This window comes from Podarcis erhardii (genome assembly GCF_964252035.2).
Source record: "Podarcis erhardii genome assembly, chromosome: 2".
Taxonomy (NCBI): domain Eukaryota; kingdom Metazoa; phylum Chordata; class Lepidosauria; order Squamata; family Lacertidae; genus Podarcis; species Podarcis erhardii.
Genome location: NC_138498.1, coordinates 70337205 through 70357239, shown reverse-complemented (window position 1 = coordinate 70357239; position 20035 = coordinate 70337205). Strand labels below are relative to the sequence as shown.

The following is a 20035-nucleotide window of genomic DNA, read 5'->3' as shown; positions in this document are numbered from 1 at the left end:
GAAGGCGTGCTCCTCATAGATATATTGTAATACAGTGTACTAACTATTGTGAGACCACTGGACATAGTAAAAAACCAAGGAGCAAGATTCCCACAAGACCCACCAGAAGAATATGTAAGGCATTCCACTTTTTCCTCAAAATAACTTTTTTGTCACACGTACTTTATGTTCCTGCCTTCCACAGCCAACCACCCTCCATGCATCTCTGAATTCATGTAATTGCACGAAAGGCAATTTGACCCAGCTTTCATTTGAATAGATTTACTGGGCTCTCTGAACTTGTAGGCCCATTGTAGGAGTATTCTAACCGATAGGGAGTCTGAAATCCCATTGCTTAATGGGATGCAATGGCTACTTGGCATTGTACTTTAAGAAAAAGTTTCAAGACAGACCTGGTGCCAACTGATTTTCTGGATCTACTTCAGTCACCCTGATGACTTATGCCAGGAGAAAGGAGGAGTGCTGCCTTGTTTATTCTTCTTGACCTCTCAGTCTGGACAGACTGTCTGGACTGAGAATTAGAGGCACAATTTTACAATAGTTCCACTGCTACCTGGATAGCTTATGCCAGAATGTAGTGCTTGAGCATTTGTGCTACATTTGTGGGTTTCAGTCTTGTTCCTTGTGCTTTTCAACGTCTACATGAAATGACTGAGCGACGTCATCCAGAGATTTGCCACCAGGAGTCATCAGTAAGCAGATAACCCTCAGCTCCATTTCTCTTTGACAGGTGAGGCAGGAAGCCCAATTCATCTAATTCCATCTGCTTTGAGGAAGTGCTGAACAAGTGCTTCTTCAGCACAGTCATGGACTGGATGTGGGCCAAGAAACTGAGGTTCAATGCAGATAAGACCCAAGTCACTCCTGGTGAGTGGCTTGTCTGCTAAGGGGAGTGGTATTCACCCCACTTTTGATGGGGTTGCATTCCCTCTGGAGGATCAGGTTTATGGTTTCAGGGTGCTTCTTGAACCGTATTTTGTCACCAGTGGCACAAGTTTCCTTTGTGGCACAGAGCACTTTTTTTTACCGGCTTAGGCTGGTTAAGCAGCCTTGGCAGATATAGAGTGGCCTCAGCGATGCATGCTTCCATAGCCTCCAGGCTAGGGCTAATCTAGATAGTACATTTGGACTTGTGTGGCTGATTTTTTAAAAGAAGGAAATAAGTGCAAAGGGGGGTGTTGCCTCAGGAAGATGAGCTAACACCCTTTGCTCATACTATGATCCTGATCCGAATTCCCCCTTTCCCAGCACCAGCCACGCACATTGAGAGGAAAGCTCTCATCAGTGCCCATAAGAGATTTCCTTCCATTGTAAAAAAAGCAGGGATGGATTTACAGGATGCTGACCAGAGTGATGGATGGTGAGGGCTGAGGGTTAAAGCCCCTCTCCATACTCCCTAGCTGCTCCACCCACTATGTGCCAGCAATGATACCCCAAGAGCCACACAAGGTCAAACCCTGTGACAAATATCTTGTCTAAACTGGTACTGTCAGAAGGTTAGAGTACTGCGGGGCTGCCTCTGGTGAGAAACCTTTGCTCAACATATGTGAGAATGGGTGGCAGATGCTTAGTGAAGAAAAGGCATGCCCTGCAACAGGGCTGAGGACCTGTGTTTGGACCCAACCCTCATCAGCCCCAGCCAGAGATGATGGGAGTTGTAGTCCAGTAGCATTTGGAAGGTAACATGTTCCCCATCCCTGATCTACTTACTCAAAGGATATTTACTACTAGAGAAGTTAAAAGAGGCTGGGGGGCAAGAAATAGTATTAAATTGGCAGGGCGAAGGGATCAGGCTACATAGCCAACAGCACAAGCTTTTGGAGTGGAGTACCCCTTCTGCACAGCAACAGGAGTCCCTAAAGTTTGCAAGTCACTTGGTGGTCTCAGTTACCTGCTTCCAAACCCCAGAAGTTTGGATCCGTCGCAGCAACAAGAGAGTGTACAATTCATGAGTAGTGAAAAGAGAAGAGTAAGTTTATTGTACAGCTGTAGCACTGTCCAGGTAGAGTCGCACGTAGAACAACTGGGCAAGAAATACAGAATCCCCTTTTTCATGAATCTTTGAGGGGCAATACAAGGGAATTCAGCACTAACACAGTTAACAGAGATTGCATCCATTAGCAGTGTAGATGGATACTCTCATTGCAAGCACCATCCTGAGACTGGTGGTCAGCATTGCTTGACCAGCTGGTTACCATGGGCACGTGATGTTTCTTGGTTACTCTGCAATCAGCTCTGTTCTCAAAATAGTAAAAATGGAAAAATCCCTGATAAGGAAATAGCACCGAAAGCCACAACGTAGCTCTCAAAAGTGGCATGTGGTTCCCAAAACAAGTATATGCTGATATTAATACAACTGGACAGCAGAGCTGATGTCAGGGGGAAAGCACTTGCTGCTTTGGCCTGTGTGCCTCTGAATGCCAGCTTGGCATACCCAGGCGCACACAAGATGGCATTCTGGCGTAATAGATTGTTTTTCTTCTTACACCACTGCCTAGCAACCAAGAGGGAACAAAAATAGGCTTCACAGAGAGAATTTGACTCCATTGTCCTAGAGCTTTTAGCTCTGGTTATCAAACTTTATATGCAGCCTAACTGGTGCGTTCAGTTCCTCATAATAAGCATCAATAGCATCACCTGTGTCACTCACAGTGGGATGTGGCTGTAGCTCCATGGTAAGGCATCTTCTCTGCATGCAGAGGGTCCCAGGTTGAATCCCTTGCATCTCCACATATGGCTGGGAAAGGTCCCAATATGAGACCCTGGAAAGCCATTGTTTGTGTGCAGTGCTAGATGGGTAAATGGTCTGACAGAGCATGAAGCAGATTTCTGTGTTCTACATCAGGCTTCCTCAACCTCGGCCCTCCAGATGTTTTGAGACTACAATTCCCATCATCCCTGACCACTGGTCCTGCTAGCTAGGGATCATGGGAGTTGTAGGCCAAAAACATCTGGAGGGCTGAGTTTGAGGAAGCCTGTTCTACATGCTAGGCAAATGTTTGCAAATAGATACGTAACAAAATTAAAAGGAAAGCCACATAATTGAACAGACAGAAGCAGCGTGGGAGTTATAATTGCTCATCACCATTCTCATTGCCAGTAAGTAGGTGCCCCTAACACTTATATAATCACATTCCAGCAATAATCGCAATAGTGATGCATGTGCTATCTGGGAGACAAAATTAATTTTCTCAGATACAAAGTATGGCATGTACAGAACGGGGAATGTGGTGTTGCTGCAACTGAAGCACATCCTGGAGTGAAGTTGTCTGGGCTCTGCCTAGCCCAGGGGTCAGCAAAATTTTTCAGCCATGGGCCAGTCCACCGTCCCTCAGACCATGTGGTGGGCCGGACTATATTTTGAAGAAAAAAATGAACAAATTCCTATGCCCCACAAATAACCCAGAGATGCATTTTAAATAAAAGCACACATTCTACTCAGGTAAAAACACCAGGCAGGCCCCACAAGTAACCCAGAGATGCATTTTTTTAAAAAGGATACATTCTACTCATGTAAAAACACGCTGATTCCCGGACCGTCCGCGGGCCGGATTTAGTAGGCGATTGGGCCGCATCCGGCCCCCGGGCCTTAGGTTGCCTACCCCTGGCCTAGCCAGTGACTAACAGCTGCATGTTTACTGCGCTAACAACTTTGATCATGTGTCCGGAAAAGAATTTCAATCAATATGCATCAGCATTTACTGCTGTTTTTAATTTTTAACCTTTCCTGCCTAGGCTGCATTATTTCTTAGAATATGAGTGCAAATTGCTTATACAGAGATGACTCATTGACATGAAAGCTTCCTGCCACATTTCAGGCTGGCTGGGGGCACCTAATCACTGGCTGTGCCTGGCCTTTTGAAGTTCTTGCATTCTGCCTTGAATGTGTAAGCTCAAATCTAATTTAAGTACAGCAGGACATGGGCATGGGCAGAAGACAGCACCAAAGAAAAGATCACAGTTAATTATCCACATTAGCTTGTATGTTCTTGGTCGGCACAAGTTATTCTCATTGCAAATGTCATTTCACAGAATATGCTTGCAGGGACTGTGACGGCAGTAAAAGGGGAGGAAAGAGAGACACAGAAGCAAGGACTATGGGGAGGGGACAGGAAGCAGCAGAGCACAGAAGCCTCACCCTTGACCACTGGAAGCCCCACCTAGCTGTTTCACTAGCTTCTGAGCATGCTGAACACACGTCTGATGTCTTTTGAAGCTTTCCTGCACAACCTCAAACGATGGAAATGTGCTCTTTGTTAAAATGGAAGCTGAGAGTCTCAGAGTCTAGGTCCTGGGTAGCACCCAGCAGGAGAGTGTAGTCACCACCTGACCTGGGCCTCGAGCTGCTCCCCTGGGCGATAGGCCTTCCACATGCACACTGTGCCATCTAGAGAGACCGACACATACTGCAGGGAAGCAGAGAGGAGAACACGTCAGGGTGCAACAGCTTCAGCACCCTCTATGGGGCTGGATTCAGTGTCTCCATGCAGTGCATCGGTCACCGATGGTCCTCACTCATGTGGGTCTTCAAACTGCATTGGTCTCCCATCCAACTGCATAGCAGACTAGAGTGGGCGGCACCAGCCTGGGATCCACTATCAGTGCAAGCCAAGCTAGGATATCAGAACAGGATTTCCTCCTGCCACATTGCATCTTCCTGATATGCATGTGGGTGTGTGGGTGTACTTCTCCACATCTGACAAATCTGCATTAAAGCAACCAGTAAGGAAGCTGCTTTTTTAAAAAGAGTATGCTAAAAAAAAAAAGTTAGTTGGCCAAAGACCAAATGACATTTGGTCAGACACCCAGCACGATTCAAGGAACAATGCTATAAGCCACATACCGTATTTTTTGCACCATAACACTCACTTTTTTCCTCCTAGAAAGTAAGGGGAAATGTCTGTGTGTGTTATGGAGGAAATGCCTACAGGTGGCATGCCTATGGATTTTCCTCCTCTAAAAACTACGTGCGTGTTATGGTCGGGTGCGTGTTATAGAGCGAAAAATACGGTATGTATTCTGCTTCTGGCATGGCTGGCTGTGCGCAAATCAAGTCTGTGCCCCAGAATCCTCGGCAATATCCTCAGGACTCTGAGAGGCACACTCATGGCTTAAGCAGTGAGCCAACTCACTGTGTTAACATCTGACTTTCCATGTTCAGCTTAAGAACTTAAGAACAGGGCCTGCTGGACCAGACCAAAGGCCCATCCCATCCAGCATTCTGTTCTCACAGCTGTCAAGCAGGTGCCCGTGGGAAATCCACAAGCAGGATCTGAGTGCTTCCCATGTGAACAGAGGATACACTACAGAATCCTGTAGCAACTTCTGAGGCATATTCTTAGCTTGTAGAGGTCGCCCTTGCCTGCCCCACAAAGGATGGCTATTGCTGGCCTAGATATAAGCTGGGGGGGGCAGCCATGTTTGCTCCCTCAGTAGGATTCAGCTTATTGTCAGCCGCTGTTTGTGAAGCCAGACAGAAGCAGAAAACAGGTAATTATTTGTTCAGTCCACCCCTTAGCTGTGCTATGATAGGTAAACGTCTTGTAAACTGCTTTGAATTCTAAAATAAAAAAAGATACAATTCCCCCTCTCCATTAAGTACTAGTTTGTTTGTAGGAGGACTGGAAGTGGAATATAATACCCTATTTAAACAACAAGAATACAGCATGGGGACAATCTTTTGGTAGTGCTGCCCAGCTCAAAAGTGGGCAGGAGCTCACTAAATGTCATCAACATGCAGCTGGCTCTCTGAACAGGATGCTGATAGATACAGATTAGGCACATGGCTCCAATATGCACCATCACAGTATATGCATTGCTTTGTGCTGGTCCATTCATGACTTGGACCTAAGAGTGGGGAAACTCCCAGCCCCCAGCTTTCTTGACCTTTTCCCCTAGTGGGTGGTCCCTGTCTCTCCTACCTGCTCCATTTCTGGGACATGGATGAGTCCCCTGACGGAATCTTGGTGCCCTGTGTAACTTTGCACCTGCACTCCAGAATTTGGATCATAAACCCTGCAGGGAGAAAAAGGCAGAGCCACCAGCCTGTTCAAAGATGTGCTGCCTCTTATCCCTTTCCTTTCCACCACCAGCCTCCTTATGCAGGCGCTACCTGATGGTATCATGGACCCCTGCAAGAATGCAGCCATTGACCTGGTCGATGCAGAGGCAAGTGATCCCTCTGGAGGCTCTCAGGTTCTGCACACAGCATCCACCATCTTCGCTCTATGTGAATCATTAAAAATAAAAATCCCATCATCTCTGCTGCTGGAGGAGGACTTTCTGGTCATTCCCTGGAAAATCCATATAACTCCCCAAAAAACTTATTGGTCCAGAAATTCCACCAAGTTCTTCAGCAACTAGCCGAAAGTTTTCCTACCTCCCTGCTAGTGAATATACCCAACATATGAAAGTCACCACCTGATTAAGGGCTTACCCAGAGCCGAATGGAGCCATCTTCAGCACCGCTAACCCACTTGTCCTCTAGTGGGTGCCAGGCCAAGGCTACGACAGCGGCTTTGTGCCCACAGAGCTCAGCCAAGAGCACCAGATCAGCACAGTGAGGATTGAAAGCGCAGATAAAAACTCTGCCAGTGCTAGAAGAGAAAGCAAATTGCCTCCTGCCCGGTCCAGGAGGGTGTGGGCTGTGGATGTGGGGATGGCAAAAGACATGGCAAAATTGAATTAGCGGTCCTGAACCCAAAGATTAGGTTCCTGCAGGAGTGGCTTCATCTTTTCTATTACTGTTGTCCCCCACCCCCACTTTTCAGCAATACATCTCTCCTCCTTGGGAGGCCTCAAAGTGTTGTTTGAGAACATTCTGTGGCTTCCCCACCTTTCAAATGAGCAGGCAGACAGAATCACCCACCTCTTTGGGGAGTAGGCCATATCCAGGATGGGCCCGTTGTCCTCAGGTAGACTGGAAAAGGCATTTTGCAAAGAGTGGTTGTGCAGGTCCCAAAGACACAGCTTTCCATCCCATCCTCCGCTGAGCTACAATGAAATACAGCAAGGCGAAGTCTTGCTTTGCAATGCTGCCTCCCCTCCTTGCAGGGTGTGTTCTCTCTCTGGCACTGGCACTCACCCACATCCCCTCTCCTCCCTATATGTGCCATGCAGGCTCTTCCTACAGCATCCCACTCTCTCCCTGCTGCCCATCAACAGAGACTGGGCTGTCTCATACAATGCTATCCAGGTCCATTCTACGGTTCACTCACCAGGTAGGGGAAGTAGAGTCCAGCATCGCCAGCTGCCACGGCAAGTGCCGTCACCATGCCTGTGTGCCCGCACAGCACCGTTCTGCAGGTGAAACCTATTTAAGGCAGTACTGGCATGAGAGAGGCAGTAGCAGGATGGAGAAGAGGAAAAAACAGGGACTGGAATCTCTTACACACTCAGGAGGTGACTTCCCCCAAAAAACCAGTCTGTGGTGCTTTTTATCCCCATCTTGACCCTACTCCAAGAGGAAGAAAGGTGGGGAGGCACCAGTACCAAATGAAAACCAGAGAAACTAGATGAAATAAACTAGAGAAACATTCAGTGCCCCAGCATGGTTTGAAGGGAGATTTCATCAGGGACACTGAGGTGTACAACAAGTGGACTCAGCCACTTTTTCGTTTGTTCCGTTTCCGGAAAGCACAGGTCTCAGTGCTTTTCTACTTGTTCAGTGAATTCTAGGCATGAGTCCAAATGATTTTGCCGGTACCCTGTTGCTTTACCCTGGAAAACCCCTGGAAAATTGGAACAAATGACAATCCACAAAAAAACTGATTGCTGTTTGTTCTGTTTCAGCACTAAACCATGGGTTTTCGGGGGGGGGGGAGGGGTGTGTGGCAGAGCAAGTGGAAGTGAGGATGACCCCAGTGTCCTATACAGTGCTCTGGTTCATTTGGTCCCGGACCATGGTATAGGCCTGCCAGGACAGCTGCCTTGTGTGGTGACTCCAGGTGGTAGCTTCTCAGGGAATGACTCCACCCACTCAGGCTGACTATTGGAGCCTCCTAGACAGCAAAGAGTGTAAGGGGGCTTCCTGGTCCAGTTGAGGCTTGCTTGAGCAACAAAGTCTTCCTGAGCTCTGGTGGGTTCCTGCAGCCTTGGCTGGTCTTTGGCCCTGACTCACTTGCCACTCCTGATCTGCCTTCTAGACTCTGACTCACAAGTTTTCATTTGGTTCTGGCTTACTCTTCAGTTAGGACTCTTCAGTCCTAACTACTGGCTTGTCTCAGACTACCCTTGATTCAGCCCTGCCACACAGTGTTTTCCATCTAAGCTTGCAATCCTCACTTACTGTACTTGGGAATAAGCCCCACTGAATTTAATAGAACTTACAGTACTAGGCATGGTTAGGATTGGGCTGTGAAGTGTACTTATGGAAGGATACATTCAAAGTGCATTGGGCCATTCAATGTTTACTTCTGTGCACCTTTGAAGCATCGTCTCTTTTTCTTTCCCCTCTGAGTTCACTCCAAACCACTTTCTTCACCTGTTACACAACTGCTTGAAGTGGCCTGGGTCTTCTCATCTTGAACACAGCTTGATGCCAATGTTTCAGAATTTTGATCCAACACAGGTGGGCATTGCTACAGCACGGGATGAAAATAGCAAACCATTAAGGGAACCTTTCTCTAGGAAAAATGTCACCCACTTCTCTTTTGTTTGTAATCCAAGGGATTTTTCTGAGCCAAAACCTGTGCTGACATGCGGCTCCTAGTTGGCTCGGTTAAATAAATGTGGCTGGCTGGTTTATCTTTCTTATCTTGGAGGACAGAGGCCATTCACTTCCTGTGGCTTACCTGCAAGCACATGTCTTCTGTCTTCCACCCAAGAAGCAGAGGCTAGAACAGCGGTTTGCACTCACCTGGGCAGAAGGTTCAGCTTCCGGGATGAAGCTCTCAAACTCCCAGAGATAAATGTTCCCGTCAGCTGCCGACACCACCAGGATATTCAACTCTTCAGCAAAGAGAGCCCTGGCAAAGGCCCAGGGCTTCGTTAGCAAGGCAGCAACTACCTTTCATCTGCCATTTCACAGCCAACATTACAGCAGCCAACTCTCTCTCCAAAATTAAATCATGCCCTGTTCTGGCCAGCTTGGTGACCATCACCCCTGACCATTAGTCATACTAGCAAGGGATGATGGGAGCATGACTCCAACAATCTCTGGAGCATCACAGGTTGTCCAGCCCTGCTGCAAAGCAAATGGTGAAGGTCTGCCTGATCCCCAAGGAAGAAAGGGCAGTCCCTCGGTCTCTTCAAGACAAATTATGCTGTTGCCTCTCTGCTACAGTAGCACATACTCTTGGGCAGAGCACAATGACAGTTACCTAGTGAAGCCTATGCTTCCTTTCCGCATGTCTTTCGCTGCACTTTGGAATCTGGTGTAGCCACTCTGCTGCCCAACGGAGGCCTTTCCTGGCTTTCGAGGTGAATCTGGACGAGGTTGTGGCTTCTCCTTGCCATCCTCCTCCCTCTGCTGTGCCAAGGGGCCTCTTCTTTCCAGTTGGGCTTCACTTAGGTGGAAGGACTCCCTGCTGAAAGAAACAGAGACACACAGGATGAGTGTGGGTGGGGGGGTGTAGACCTGTGGCTGTGGACAGGGTTGTGGTTGAGGGTGCTCACAACGGCATGAGGGGCAGATGGCTGCATGACTGGAGCAGGCGGAGAATGGGCAGCTGTAGAGGGCAGGGAGCATGAGGGACTAGGGTGGGCAGGTGTCTGCTTGTCTGCAAGCATCTCGCCTTTGTACAGCACTACTAACCATGACACGGTTAGAGCCAGATGCTGGAGAAGAACAACTTTTTGAAACTCTACCACAGAGATGGGAAATTTGTGACCCTCCTGATGTTGCTGGACTCTTAAGTCCCATCAGTCCCAGCCAGGGTGGCTGATTGACAGGGATGATGGGAGCTGTAGTCCAACACCCCCCTGACTTAGTGAGAGATGGCAAGGGAGACTCCTCCCAGATCATAGCATTCCTCCAACCATGTCTCTTCCAGGGGCTTGTGTTCTAGGCCAATGGCAGCTAATGACCAAGGGTAACACATTTAGTAGTTAAGCTCCTCTATTATTCTGGAAACCAGTAGATAGCTTCTCTATTATTCTGGAAACCAGTAGATAGCTTCTATCTGGACACCAAATAGCACAGACCTGCTACACTACAGAGTCTCCTCTGGCAGAAGCTGTGCTTCTTCTTCTTACCAAAAGAAATCTGCAGCTCTTAGGCCAGCCTCTGCTCACTGCTGTACCTTGCAATAGGGGCTTCCCCAACCCATGTCACACACCAGGGACTGGCATCTCTTCTTGGTCTGTGGGGATGAAACTTACCTGTAGATGAAGGGAGAGATGTAGCTCTTCTCCCACTTCTGTAGCATCCCACTACTGTCCCCACTGAAGAGCAAAACGGGCTCCTTTTTGGCTGGTGGAGATACATTCAGAAGTTCAAGCAGGGGCAGCAGGGGCTTCAGAAAACTAGACAAAAGTTTTATTGCTGGACACATAAAACTCAACCCCGGCCCTTGTCCCAGCCAGATAAGGCTCTTCTAGATTTGAACCTCACCTGGCGGAGCTTGTGCATCTGGGGCTGGAGCTGTTGCAGAGTTAGAGATATAAATGGCTGCTTACCATAAGCTAGGCACTCTAGGGGGTGTTTGCAAGGCAGCACTGTCAGGCATCCCAACTCACTGTAGCGCCAGACGAGTATTTGCTGTGGCTTTGCTGTGCCTGGAAGAAGGAAAAGTTCTGCGTTTCTTAAAATTACTTGGGTTATTCTAAAAAGCTCTTGTCATCCACTGAGCCTCATAATATCTCTGAAGAAGCTGAGTGGGAAATCGCCTTGTGTTAAATTAGAAAAGCATGCATAGATCTCACAACACCTGTTTGCATGAAACTGGAATCTCTGGATATAAATCTGGGATCTGTGGTGGGAACCAACAGGAACATAAGAAGAGCCTGCTGGATCAGGCAAAAAACCTGTTCCCACAACAATTAACCAGATGCCCATGGGAACATTTAGTCTCTCCCAAGTGCTATACCCACACTGGGTCTGAATGCAATAAGCACACGAGCCTACCAAGGTCACCACCTGGTTCTGTGATGAAAGCCCTTTTTTGTACTAATTAATCAATTTTTTACTACTTTTATATCATGCCTTTCCTCCAAGGAGTTCAGGGCAAAAGACCTAGTTTACTCACCCCATGTTTTCCTCACAACAATCCAGTGGCATAAGCTAAACTGGGAGAGGGTGATTGGCCAAGGAGGCCCAGCAAGCTTTGTGGCTGAGTGGTGGAATGAACCTGGATATCTCCAATGCCAATTCAATGCTCTCACCACTGGGTGCCATACTGTTCTAGTATCTTCCACTAAAGCTATGTTCTCCTAACTGCATGAAAGGACATGGCCTACAGATAAGAAGAGATGCTGAATCTAACATTGACGGCTGAGAGACCAGGTGAGGCCTTGTATTGCAGATATTGGGGGGGGCATCTGTACTCTACTGGAGAACTCACCTATCACATGCCTTGAGTCTGGCAGGCTGAGAAGCTGCTGAAGAGCAGGCCCATCTTTCTGTTGGCCTTGGAATGTGGATATGAACTGTGAAACCTGAAAGCAGATCAGCACAAAGAATTCAGAACAGGTTGGCCATTTAATACCTGTTTCTCCTTATTCTTCCTATAAATGTGGAATGGTACACAAGAGCCATGTTTACTTAGGGGTCAAAGACCTATCAAAAAGAGCTGTGCTAGGGGCACTTGTTCAGTGGACTTTTTAGCTTTGGTGAGCACATGACAGTACTTGGGATGGAATTGTGAGATGCAGTTGGATCTGGTATTGAAAGCTACAAATAAATGTTATTTTTGAGTATGTTTTGGGGTGAGTTTGCAGATCCAGGAATACAGTGTTAGAGGCGCTAATGGCTTTTGAAGCATCTACCCAATGGAAATAGCAATTGAAAAACATGTTCAGGAAGAGGCCCTGAGAATGGGAGGATACAACAGCTAAGGAAATGAGAAGAGACAGGATTTAATCTTCAGTATATCTGCCATCTGACATTTGGAAGAGGATCAGAGTAATTTTTCAATATAAAACGGCTGTGTATAGTTTTTATGTCATCTGTATCGTGTCATTAATCAGGCAAAATAGGTCTGATCTGTCAAGGTAAGGCAGCTTGTTAAAAGAAACGTGCTCCATCAAAGAGTGTTCTTTTTGACATGGGTAATTTTTCATATGATAAAAACTAATCAATATGAGGAGCTGAGGCCAACTAAGGACAGGCAATTCTTCAAGGAAAAATCATCCCATAGAACAGCTCCCATAGGAACAGGGGACGTTACGTATGTTGTTCCAGGTCAGGCTATTTATCTATCTATCCAGCCCAGTATTTAATACTCTGAGTGGCAGCAGCTCCTTCAGGTCTCAGGAACTGATTGCTCCCATTACTTAGGTCATTTTAAGTGGAGATGCCAGGAACTGAACCAGAGGCCTTTTTTTGACACACAAAGTTTACTATTGTACCCTCTCCTCACAAGGCACTGGTCCCCAGGCATCTTTTGCTGGTTACCACCAATAAGCCAAATAATGTCATGCATGGAGGACTAGACTGCATGGCAGGCTTTAAATTGATTTCCAAGTCTGGAAATCTGTCCCAGGCAAAACGGCACCTTAGGCACATTCTGCAGAACCAAGTGATAAAGCTTTTGTGAGCCGCCCTGCTTCAGGCTGCTATGGGTTGAGGATGACACACTTGAATATGCCCCATGCAACTTTCACTCCTGCAGTCTGAAGTAACAGCCCATGAAAAGGCACCCTACAAAATCCTGCTTCATGTGTAACATGGGTGAGCAACAGGATCCTGGGCTTATCGGTCCCCATTTGCACAGCATGGCCAAACCCTTGGCAGCAATTGTTTTCCGCTAGGACTGTGGCCTTGCTGGAAGAAAACAAAAAAACTGGACAATGCTAGCTTATATAGTCTTAATGCACATGCCTAATATACTAAGACTGCGGGCAAGTGTGGGAGTTGATTGGCGCAGCCTGGCAGCGCATGTGGAGAGAGTCAGCTGGCTTATCCTCTTGGCCACAATTCACAAAGACAGAAAGGGAAAGAAAACACACCTGGGCCTTTTGCCCTCCCTCCCTATGCTAGTTGAGGCGGACGCAATGCTAATCCATCACCAGTAGAGGGCTCCTTATAATAACAAGTTCATTGATCTTTAGGCGGAGGTGTACCGGTACATGGAAATGCTACACTTAAGTCGCTCACTATTTCCCCAGACTGAGGCTCATAGAGGGTGGGCTGGGTTGTGCCACTGGTGATCCAGACGATGCCAACAGATGCCACGTAGCAGAGTCCAGTAATGTTCCCGGTGAAGGGGCCAAGGCGCTGGATGAGCTTCCCATCCTGGGACCAGATGCCAACTGTCTGGTCAAAAGAACCTGAGAGCACCCTGCAGAGGAGATCACAGACCAGAGGGAGGGTCAGGGAAGCAGGACTTTGGCAGTGCAGTGGAGGAGCAGGGCAGCGCTTACATTTCCCAAGCAAAGACTTCACACCCTCTATATAAACCCAAGGCTCCCTTTCTAGTGAATCATTGAAAGCAGGAGAAAATATAACATTTCTTTTTTCTTTAAGCAAAGTGTTCTTATTTTACACTTCCCCAAGCGGAACACACTCAAAGCCTCTCCCTCCTGGCCAGAGGTTCGAGTAACATCCTGCGGCTTCCAGTTCCTCTTTGTGGTAAACGTCATCCTTCCAGAGCCCTCTGGCTCTAGATCTGCCACTTAGAGCCCCAGCCTCTGCAACAGAAATCCATTCAGAGAAGGAGGCATCTCCTCCTGCTTCTCCTTTCCCCACCTCCATGCTAACTTCTCAGGAAAGGAAGGAAGCTGCAAAGGGAGGGGGAGGGAATGGAGGAGGGAGCAAAACCCAAATAGTATTTTTTTATTTAAAAAATGGAGAAGAAATATAACCTAGGAAACGTGAATCAGAGGGGGTGGAAGCAGGAATTAAGGACTGTAAGGGAAGAGAATTTATGCAGAGTACATTATAAAAGGTGGTAGGTGTGCATTCAGCGCACAGTGATTCTCGCTTTCTATATGTGAGAGTGAATTTAGCTCATCCTTGTACTTCAATTGTATGCTTCCATCCACACCACAGCAGATCTCTTTGGGCAGCAGGATTTGCCCTTTTGAAGTGACTAAAGAGGGAATCCTGCTTTGTCTCGTTTCCCTGTCCTTATGCCAGAATGAGGAACTTTTTTCAGCCCGAGTGAGAGGCCACATTCTCTTCCTGGGGCCTCATGCCAGCAGTGGGCAGAGTCAGAGGCAAAAATGGGCAGAGTCATTGGTATGACTCCTACCTTTCCTACAGTAAAAGAAACAGAGGTTTCTACGCATGCCCACATCCAGGCGAACAAGAGGCATTGTCGCAACTCAACAGCATATTCTTGCCATGCAAAAGCACTTGAGGGGGATGCAGAGAAGGATCAGTCAAGGGCACAGCTTGTGGATGGAGGTGCGTGGCCTGGGACAAGTCCCAGGAGTCATTCAAAGAGGCCTGGAGGTCTACCCCTGGCCCCAGTTCTGAGGTTTCCCACCCCTGTTCTACATAAGAATTGTGGCACCAGGAAGCTGCCATGCAAGTACAACATAAGACTATCCTTCAGCACAAAAGTCTCCCCTCAGTCCACTGCTGCTAGCACCTAACTGGCTACTCTTGCCTAATACCTTCCTGTTCGGGGGCAAGGAGAGTCAATTAGATGCTAACCGGTCATGGGTCACGTAGCAGGAGAGCACCTCTTGACAAATGCCTTCACACACACAACCCATTATCCAGATCCCACGGCCTAGGTGGGCTGCCCTTTGCACTGAGCTTGTACCTTGTGGTTTCTTGCTGCCGCACCAGCAGCAGGTGAGTGATGGCTGCACGATGGGCACGTGGGATGCAGTGCTTGGTTGTCAGGCCCTTCCTGCCTGGAGTCTGATAGGTGTCAAAGATCAGCAGCTTCTTGTCATACCTGGGAAGGGAAGGGACTGTTGGATCTACTGAAGCTGGATTCTGAGTCTGGTGTGGCTTAAACCTCCCCATGGTGGGAGAGAGGGAGCTTTGGTTTCAAAGCAGAGCTGCAGATTCCCTCCTTGGGAAAATGTGTATGACTCACTGCTTTGTCCTTCACAGTCATCCAGAAACCACATTATTACTGTCACCTTGCTGGAGACCATCTCACTCCCTTCCAGCAGGGCCTGTTTGATAAGGTTCTGCATGACATGAGTAGCATATGATAGAAGCATTTCACAAAGCTGTAAGTATCACAGGGGGTCTGTACTTTGAACCCATCTGCAGACGGAGCCCATTATTCACTCCCGCAACTCCCAACTTACCCTGCTGTGTATATCTGGTTGTCCAGGCAGGCGATGCAGGACACGATGTCTGTGTGTGTGTGCTCGGAAAAGCCCTGGGCCATGTGGACTACGTGGCCAGATTCTCTCCTTTCATCCAAGGGGAAAGCCATCAAGCGTCCCTTGCTGCCACAGAGCAGGAGATGCCGAGCCAGGCTGATGGACAAGGTGAAGATAGGGTAGCCTAGCTGGAGGGAGGGAAAGCGGGGACTGGCTTGAGCACAGGAAGACTGTGCACAAAATAATAGGCTCTAGGCACTCAGGAAGGCAATACTGCCTAGTTCTCACCCTGCAAGACTCTCTGGAAGGGCCTGGTCTTACATAGATTTTATTGGAGTTAGACCAGCAGGGCACTCGAGGCCCAGAAGACAGCAAAATCTATTCCTGTTTTCAGTGCTTTTTTTAAAGAAATAAAAGGTGCCGGTACTCACCATGAAGTTGTTGCAGTAAGTGCCACACTTTTAACATTTGGTGTTGGGGGGGGGGAGGTGTGGGCACCGAAAACCCTTAAGTAGCCCCCAGAAGAAAGCACTGCCTGTCTTGCAGAATGAACATGGCACTTCAAGGCTCAAATATTTTATTTATTCATTACATTTCTATATGGCCCTTCATCTGAAGATTGCAGGGTGGTTTACAAAATAAAAACACAAAAATGTACAGCATACTAACAAAAACAATACCCCTTCCCCTGCTGAAAAGGTCATAGATTGTTTAGTTAGCCAAACAATATTTAGGAAGCTGCCTTCTACCCCAGGGACAGGGAACCTGCAGCTCTCCATTTGTTTTTGGACTACAACTCCCATCATCCCTGAGGCTTGGCTGGGGCTGATGGGAGCTCTGTAAGGCCACAGCTTAGGCACACCAGGTCTGCACTGACTGGCAGCAGCTTTCCAGGGTGTCAGACAGATGTCCTTTCCAGCGCTACCTGGAGAAGCTGGGAACTGAGCCTGGGGCTTCCTGTGTGCAATGCATGTGCTCTGCTCCTGAGTTGCAGCCCTTCGTGGGAATACTGGTTGGGGCAAGTTCTCCTTTATCCTCAGAAGCCTCAGTTAGTAGGTGCAGAAAGTGAGATCTCTACCTAAATTGCAGCTGTAGCATCCCAGGAATCCCCAGAATTGAGCAAGAGCTTAGCACAATCACTCTCTGGCAGGGTTTCCCATACTTGGGGCTCCAGCTGTTTTTGGACTACAATTCCCATCATCCCTAGCTAGCAGGATCAGTGTTCAGGGGTGATGGGAATTGTAGTCCAAAAACAGCTGGAGCCCCAAGTATGGGAAACCCTGTTCTATGATATCTGATCAATTCCATGCAATGACTTACAAACTTCAGAAAAGCAACTGTGTCATTACTCTTGGCCTGCACTGACCCCAGGATGTAATACGGTGTGGTTCTTACCAGGATGCGGTCAAGCACAGTGCCGCCTACAGCCCACACGAGCACGGAGCCATCATTGGAAGAAGAGAAGAGGAGTCGTGCCTGCACCCAGGACTGGAAGTGGGTGACTCGGCCAGCATGCTCCTTGGTGCAGAGGGACATGCGCCCATTCTCCACGTCCCACCATTTGATAACTCCATCTATCAGGGCAAGAAGGGTGACAATACAGCTTGTTTAGCTAGGGGCTCATTTCGGAAGGAACGTCTCCAGCTCATTTGGAGAGAGATGCCTTAAGGAAAAATCTGACGGGTTTTGAATGAGGGCACTGTGCTAGCATGGCATTCCCTGATGAGAACTCAAGCATAAATTCAGAGGTCATATGAGGACATGAGCTGAAAGCATGTAGATGAGACAGAAAGCAGACTCTTGGTTCAGGTGATAGATATACTGTGTTTTGGGCTGTACTCTTGTTGTGGGGATGGAAATGGTGGTCTATTATGTGATGTAACTGTCCAAGATTTGGGCATGTTGTACAAAGCAGGCATGGAAGTTGGGTAGAATTTAATGCTGTAATGCTCACAAAGAACTGGAAAAATGTACCTCCCTAGCTAGGACTCACCTTCAAAGCCAGTGAGGCACTCCCGTCGGGCTGAATGGTAGCCAAGAGCTGTTATGGGGCGGCGATGACGTTCATTCACCTTCAGATGCTCTTGCATAGCCATGACTGAGATTAGGGCCAGAGAATGTGGGGAAACACAGGGTCACCTCTCTGGCAGATTTCCAAGGTCTTTGGGGGAAGTTGCCTTGTTTGGCGAGGACCTCCCAATTGACAGAAATTGCGTAACCTGAAGTTGCCGCTAAGTAGCAGGCTGGAAGCAGCCTCAGTATAATGAGCCGGCTTGCTAATAGTTTCCCTAGGGAATCTTCTCTGGACCTATTAAAAAACAAGCAAACCCAAGACTTGCCCTATTTACTTTTACCTGCAGAAAGGGCACAATGAAGCTTTTCTTGACTGGGTGAGAAAAGTTGTACCATCTCAGCTTTTCTCCTCTAACCTGCTGATAAAGGGACCCTTGCCCTCCTAGGGGCTTCGTGTCATCCTATAAGAGCAAAGAGGGTCTGCCGAGTCCTGCACACGCCTCCAACTCTTCCTCTTCGCGCGCGCTCTCGCCGCTCCCTTCCTGCGCCCATCTGAGGAGGGAGAGGCGACGGTTCCCTCCGCAGCTTCCCACCCTTTCTCAGGCTGCTTCCTTCGCAGTCTCTGGGGAAGAAAAGAACCAAGCGGCAACGCAGCACCCTCCGCCTCCTTCCCGAGACTGGCCCGAATACGCAGCGCGCGCGCACCAAGGCGCCCGGGGACGTTTCTTCGAAGGCTCCGGCTGTGGCGCCTGTGGAGAGAGAGATGAAGTCGGATTTCTCGTTTATACTTCCTGCTCCTGTCTCCATGGAAATGCAGAGGGGGCGGGAAGGAGCCAATGCCGGGGCTCCCGCCTCGCTGCGGCTTTTGGGTGTAGTGAGAGTCCAAAGCAGAGCCGCCGAGTCTCCCAGGCGCCAGGGTCGGCCTTCGCGCGCAGAATCGGAGAACCGCGCGCCACGTGGGTACGGTCCTGAAAGGCTGGCCCCTTCAAGGGCTCGGCCGGGTCACCTTTTCCTAACACCCGGTGTGGTGCAGGGAGGGCAGATGCCCCCCCCAAGTAAATAAATAAAAATACTTAATTAACTGAGCATATAGCTCGGTTCTGCCCCCCTAACAAAAGTCCTGCACCCCGCCTTAACATAAATCCTGGCTATGCCCATGACTTGCATTTTAATTTTCTTTCTTTAACGAGAGTAATATACTGCTTAATCGACAAAAACCTCTAACAAAGCAGCATTGTTGTTATTTACTTCATTTATGAATGATATAAATGGACTTAACCCAGCACAGAGGATGGAGCTCGCTCTTCCTAGGAGGCAGTGATGGCCACCAACTTGTATGGCTTTGAAAGAGGATTAGACAAATTCATGGGAGGAGAAGGCTATCGATGGCCACTAGCCGTGACTGGCTATGCTCTACGTCCACAGTTGGAGGCAGCAATGATTCCCAATAACAGTTGCATCTCTCTCTCTCTCTCTCTCTCTCTCTCTCTTTTGAAGAACAGGTTCCCTGGGTCTTTTCTCTCTGTAAATGTGGACAATCAGCTTCATAGTCCTTAGAACACAGTCCCTTTTTGTTGCAATAGACTAAGCCCTCTCTGGAAATTGCATAGGCCTTGTATCACAGCACAACTGATAACATTGTGCATAACAGTAACTGCACAAATCTCCCATTATGAGGAAAGACCCCATCTGGTGTATTGTACCTTTGGAGGCAACAACCAGCATGAAGTTCACTGGGAATGTGGATATAATGTGGATATAATTTGAAGCGCCATGGAAGATACAGGTCAAATGAACAGTAAGAGAATGAAAGAGTATGAAAATATGAAAAATTTGGCTGCTGCAGTACTAAAAACGAATGCAATTTGCAACCTAAACATTTGCTGGAATGTCAGGCATGAATATGAAGTTCTTGCTGAAGTACTATATATAGATACAAAACATAGCCAAGTAGGAGAGAACCACCCACAATCATTGTCCAAAGCCTGAAAAATTCAGACAAGTAGCAGATCCATTCTTCCTGCCTCTTGCTCCCGTTGCATGACATGATCTAGAAAAGTGACAAGATGATTGCAGCACATATGACAGGAAGGAGGGGGACATGGCCTCAGAGCTTTAGCCTTCATGCCACAGAGTCCAACAAAGCTGGAATCGAAAGCACTCATATACATTAATACACTTTCCAGGTGGGTCAGAGTCTTTCTCAAGGAACAGAGGCACTGGTAGCTTTCTGACTGTAAGTGCGGAGGGTGAACAACCCTTTTCCTCTTTGGGACAACCTTCCAGGGCACAATGCAAATAAGTGGGGGGCAGGTGGAGCAATTAATACAAATTTTTCCCTTGTACACTTGGCTGGCTTCCATATACCCTCACACACTCCTCTCCAGGGATGGAAAAACGCGTCAACTTTGGCTTTCCCAATTTTTCATTTTCCCACTCCCACCAGCAGCCAGATTCCTCTGCCGAGGAACCAAGAGAGGTGCATTTTTTGTACTCCCCCATCTGTGCTACAGGAAGGAGCCAACCCCCTGACCCCACCATCCACCAGCCTATCTCAGATGGCAGCATTTTTGTTGTCTGTTGAGAACTACCTGTTATAAATTACCACCAGAAGAATATTTGCCATAAATAA

The 20035-nt window shown here is 48.0% G+C and overlaps 1 protein-coding gene across 7 annotated transcripts; it reads right to left on the bottom strand.

Annotated features, from left to right (window-relative positions):
- Positions 1-1953: 1953 nt before the first annotated feature.
- On the bottom strand, positions 1954-18321 carry LOC309335902 (uncharacterized protein). 7 transcript variants are annotated; one of them, XM_081851176.1, is made up of 18 exons: positions 17384-18321; positions 16786-16964; positions 15373-15578; positions 14871-15008; positions 13256-13439; positions 11502-11595; positions 10618-10716; positions 10321-10411; positions 9321-9527; positions 8858-8966; positions 8483-8579; positions 7218-7312; positions 6869-6993; positions 6437-6596; positions 6113-6225; positions 5922-6015; positions 4332-4406; positions 1954-3353 (listed from the first exon to the last, which is right to left on the bottom strand). In XM_081851176.1, the coding sequence occupies exons 1-18, from the start codon at positions 17484-17486 to the stop codon at positions 3306-3308; spliced, it is 2217 nt and encodes a 738-aa protein (XP_081707302.1). In that variant the 5' UTR covers positions 17487-18321; the 3' UTR covers positions 1954-3305. The 7 variants fall into 7 exon arrangements, 6 of the variants coding, with proteins under 6 accessions (XP_081707302.1, XP_081707301.1, XP_081707304.1 ...); XM_081851175.1 differs by having other exon boundaries at positions 6437-6620; positions 17384-18320; XM_081851178.1 differs by lacking the exon at positions 4332-4406 and having other exon boundaries at positions 6437-6620; positions 17384-18320.
- Between the last annotated feature and the right edge of the window lie 1714 nt (positions 18322-20035).

Coding starts and splice junctions, on each gene's coding strand:
- LOC309335902 (XM_081851175.1), bottom strand. CDS start 17,486: ATGGCTATGCAAGAGCATCTGAAGGTGAATGAACGTCATCGCCGCCCC. Junction 8,580..8,857: donor AAGCTGAACCTTCTGCCCAG/GTGAGTGCAAAC, acceptor CCCGTGCTGTAG/CAATGCCCACCTGTGTTGGA. Junction 6,621..6,868: donor ATGGCCTACTCCCCAAAGAG/GTGGGTGATTCT, acceptor TGGACCGGGCAG/GAGGCAATTTGCTTTCTCTT.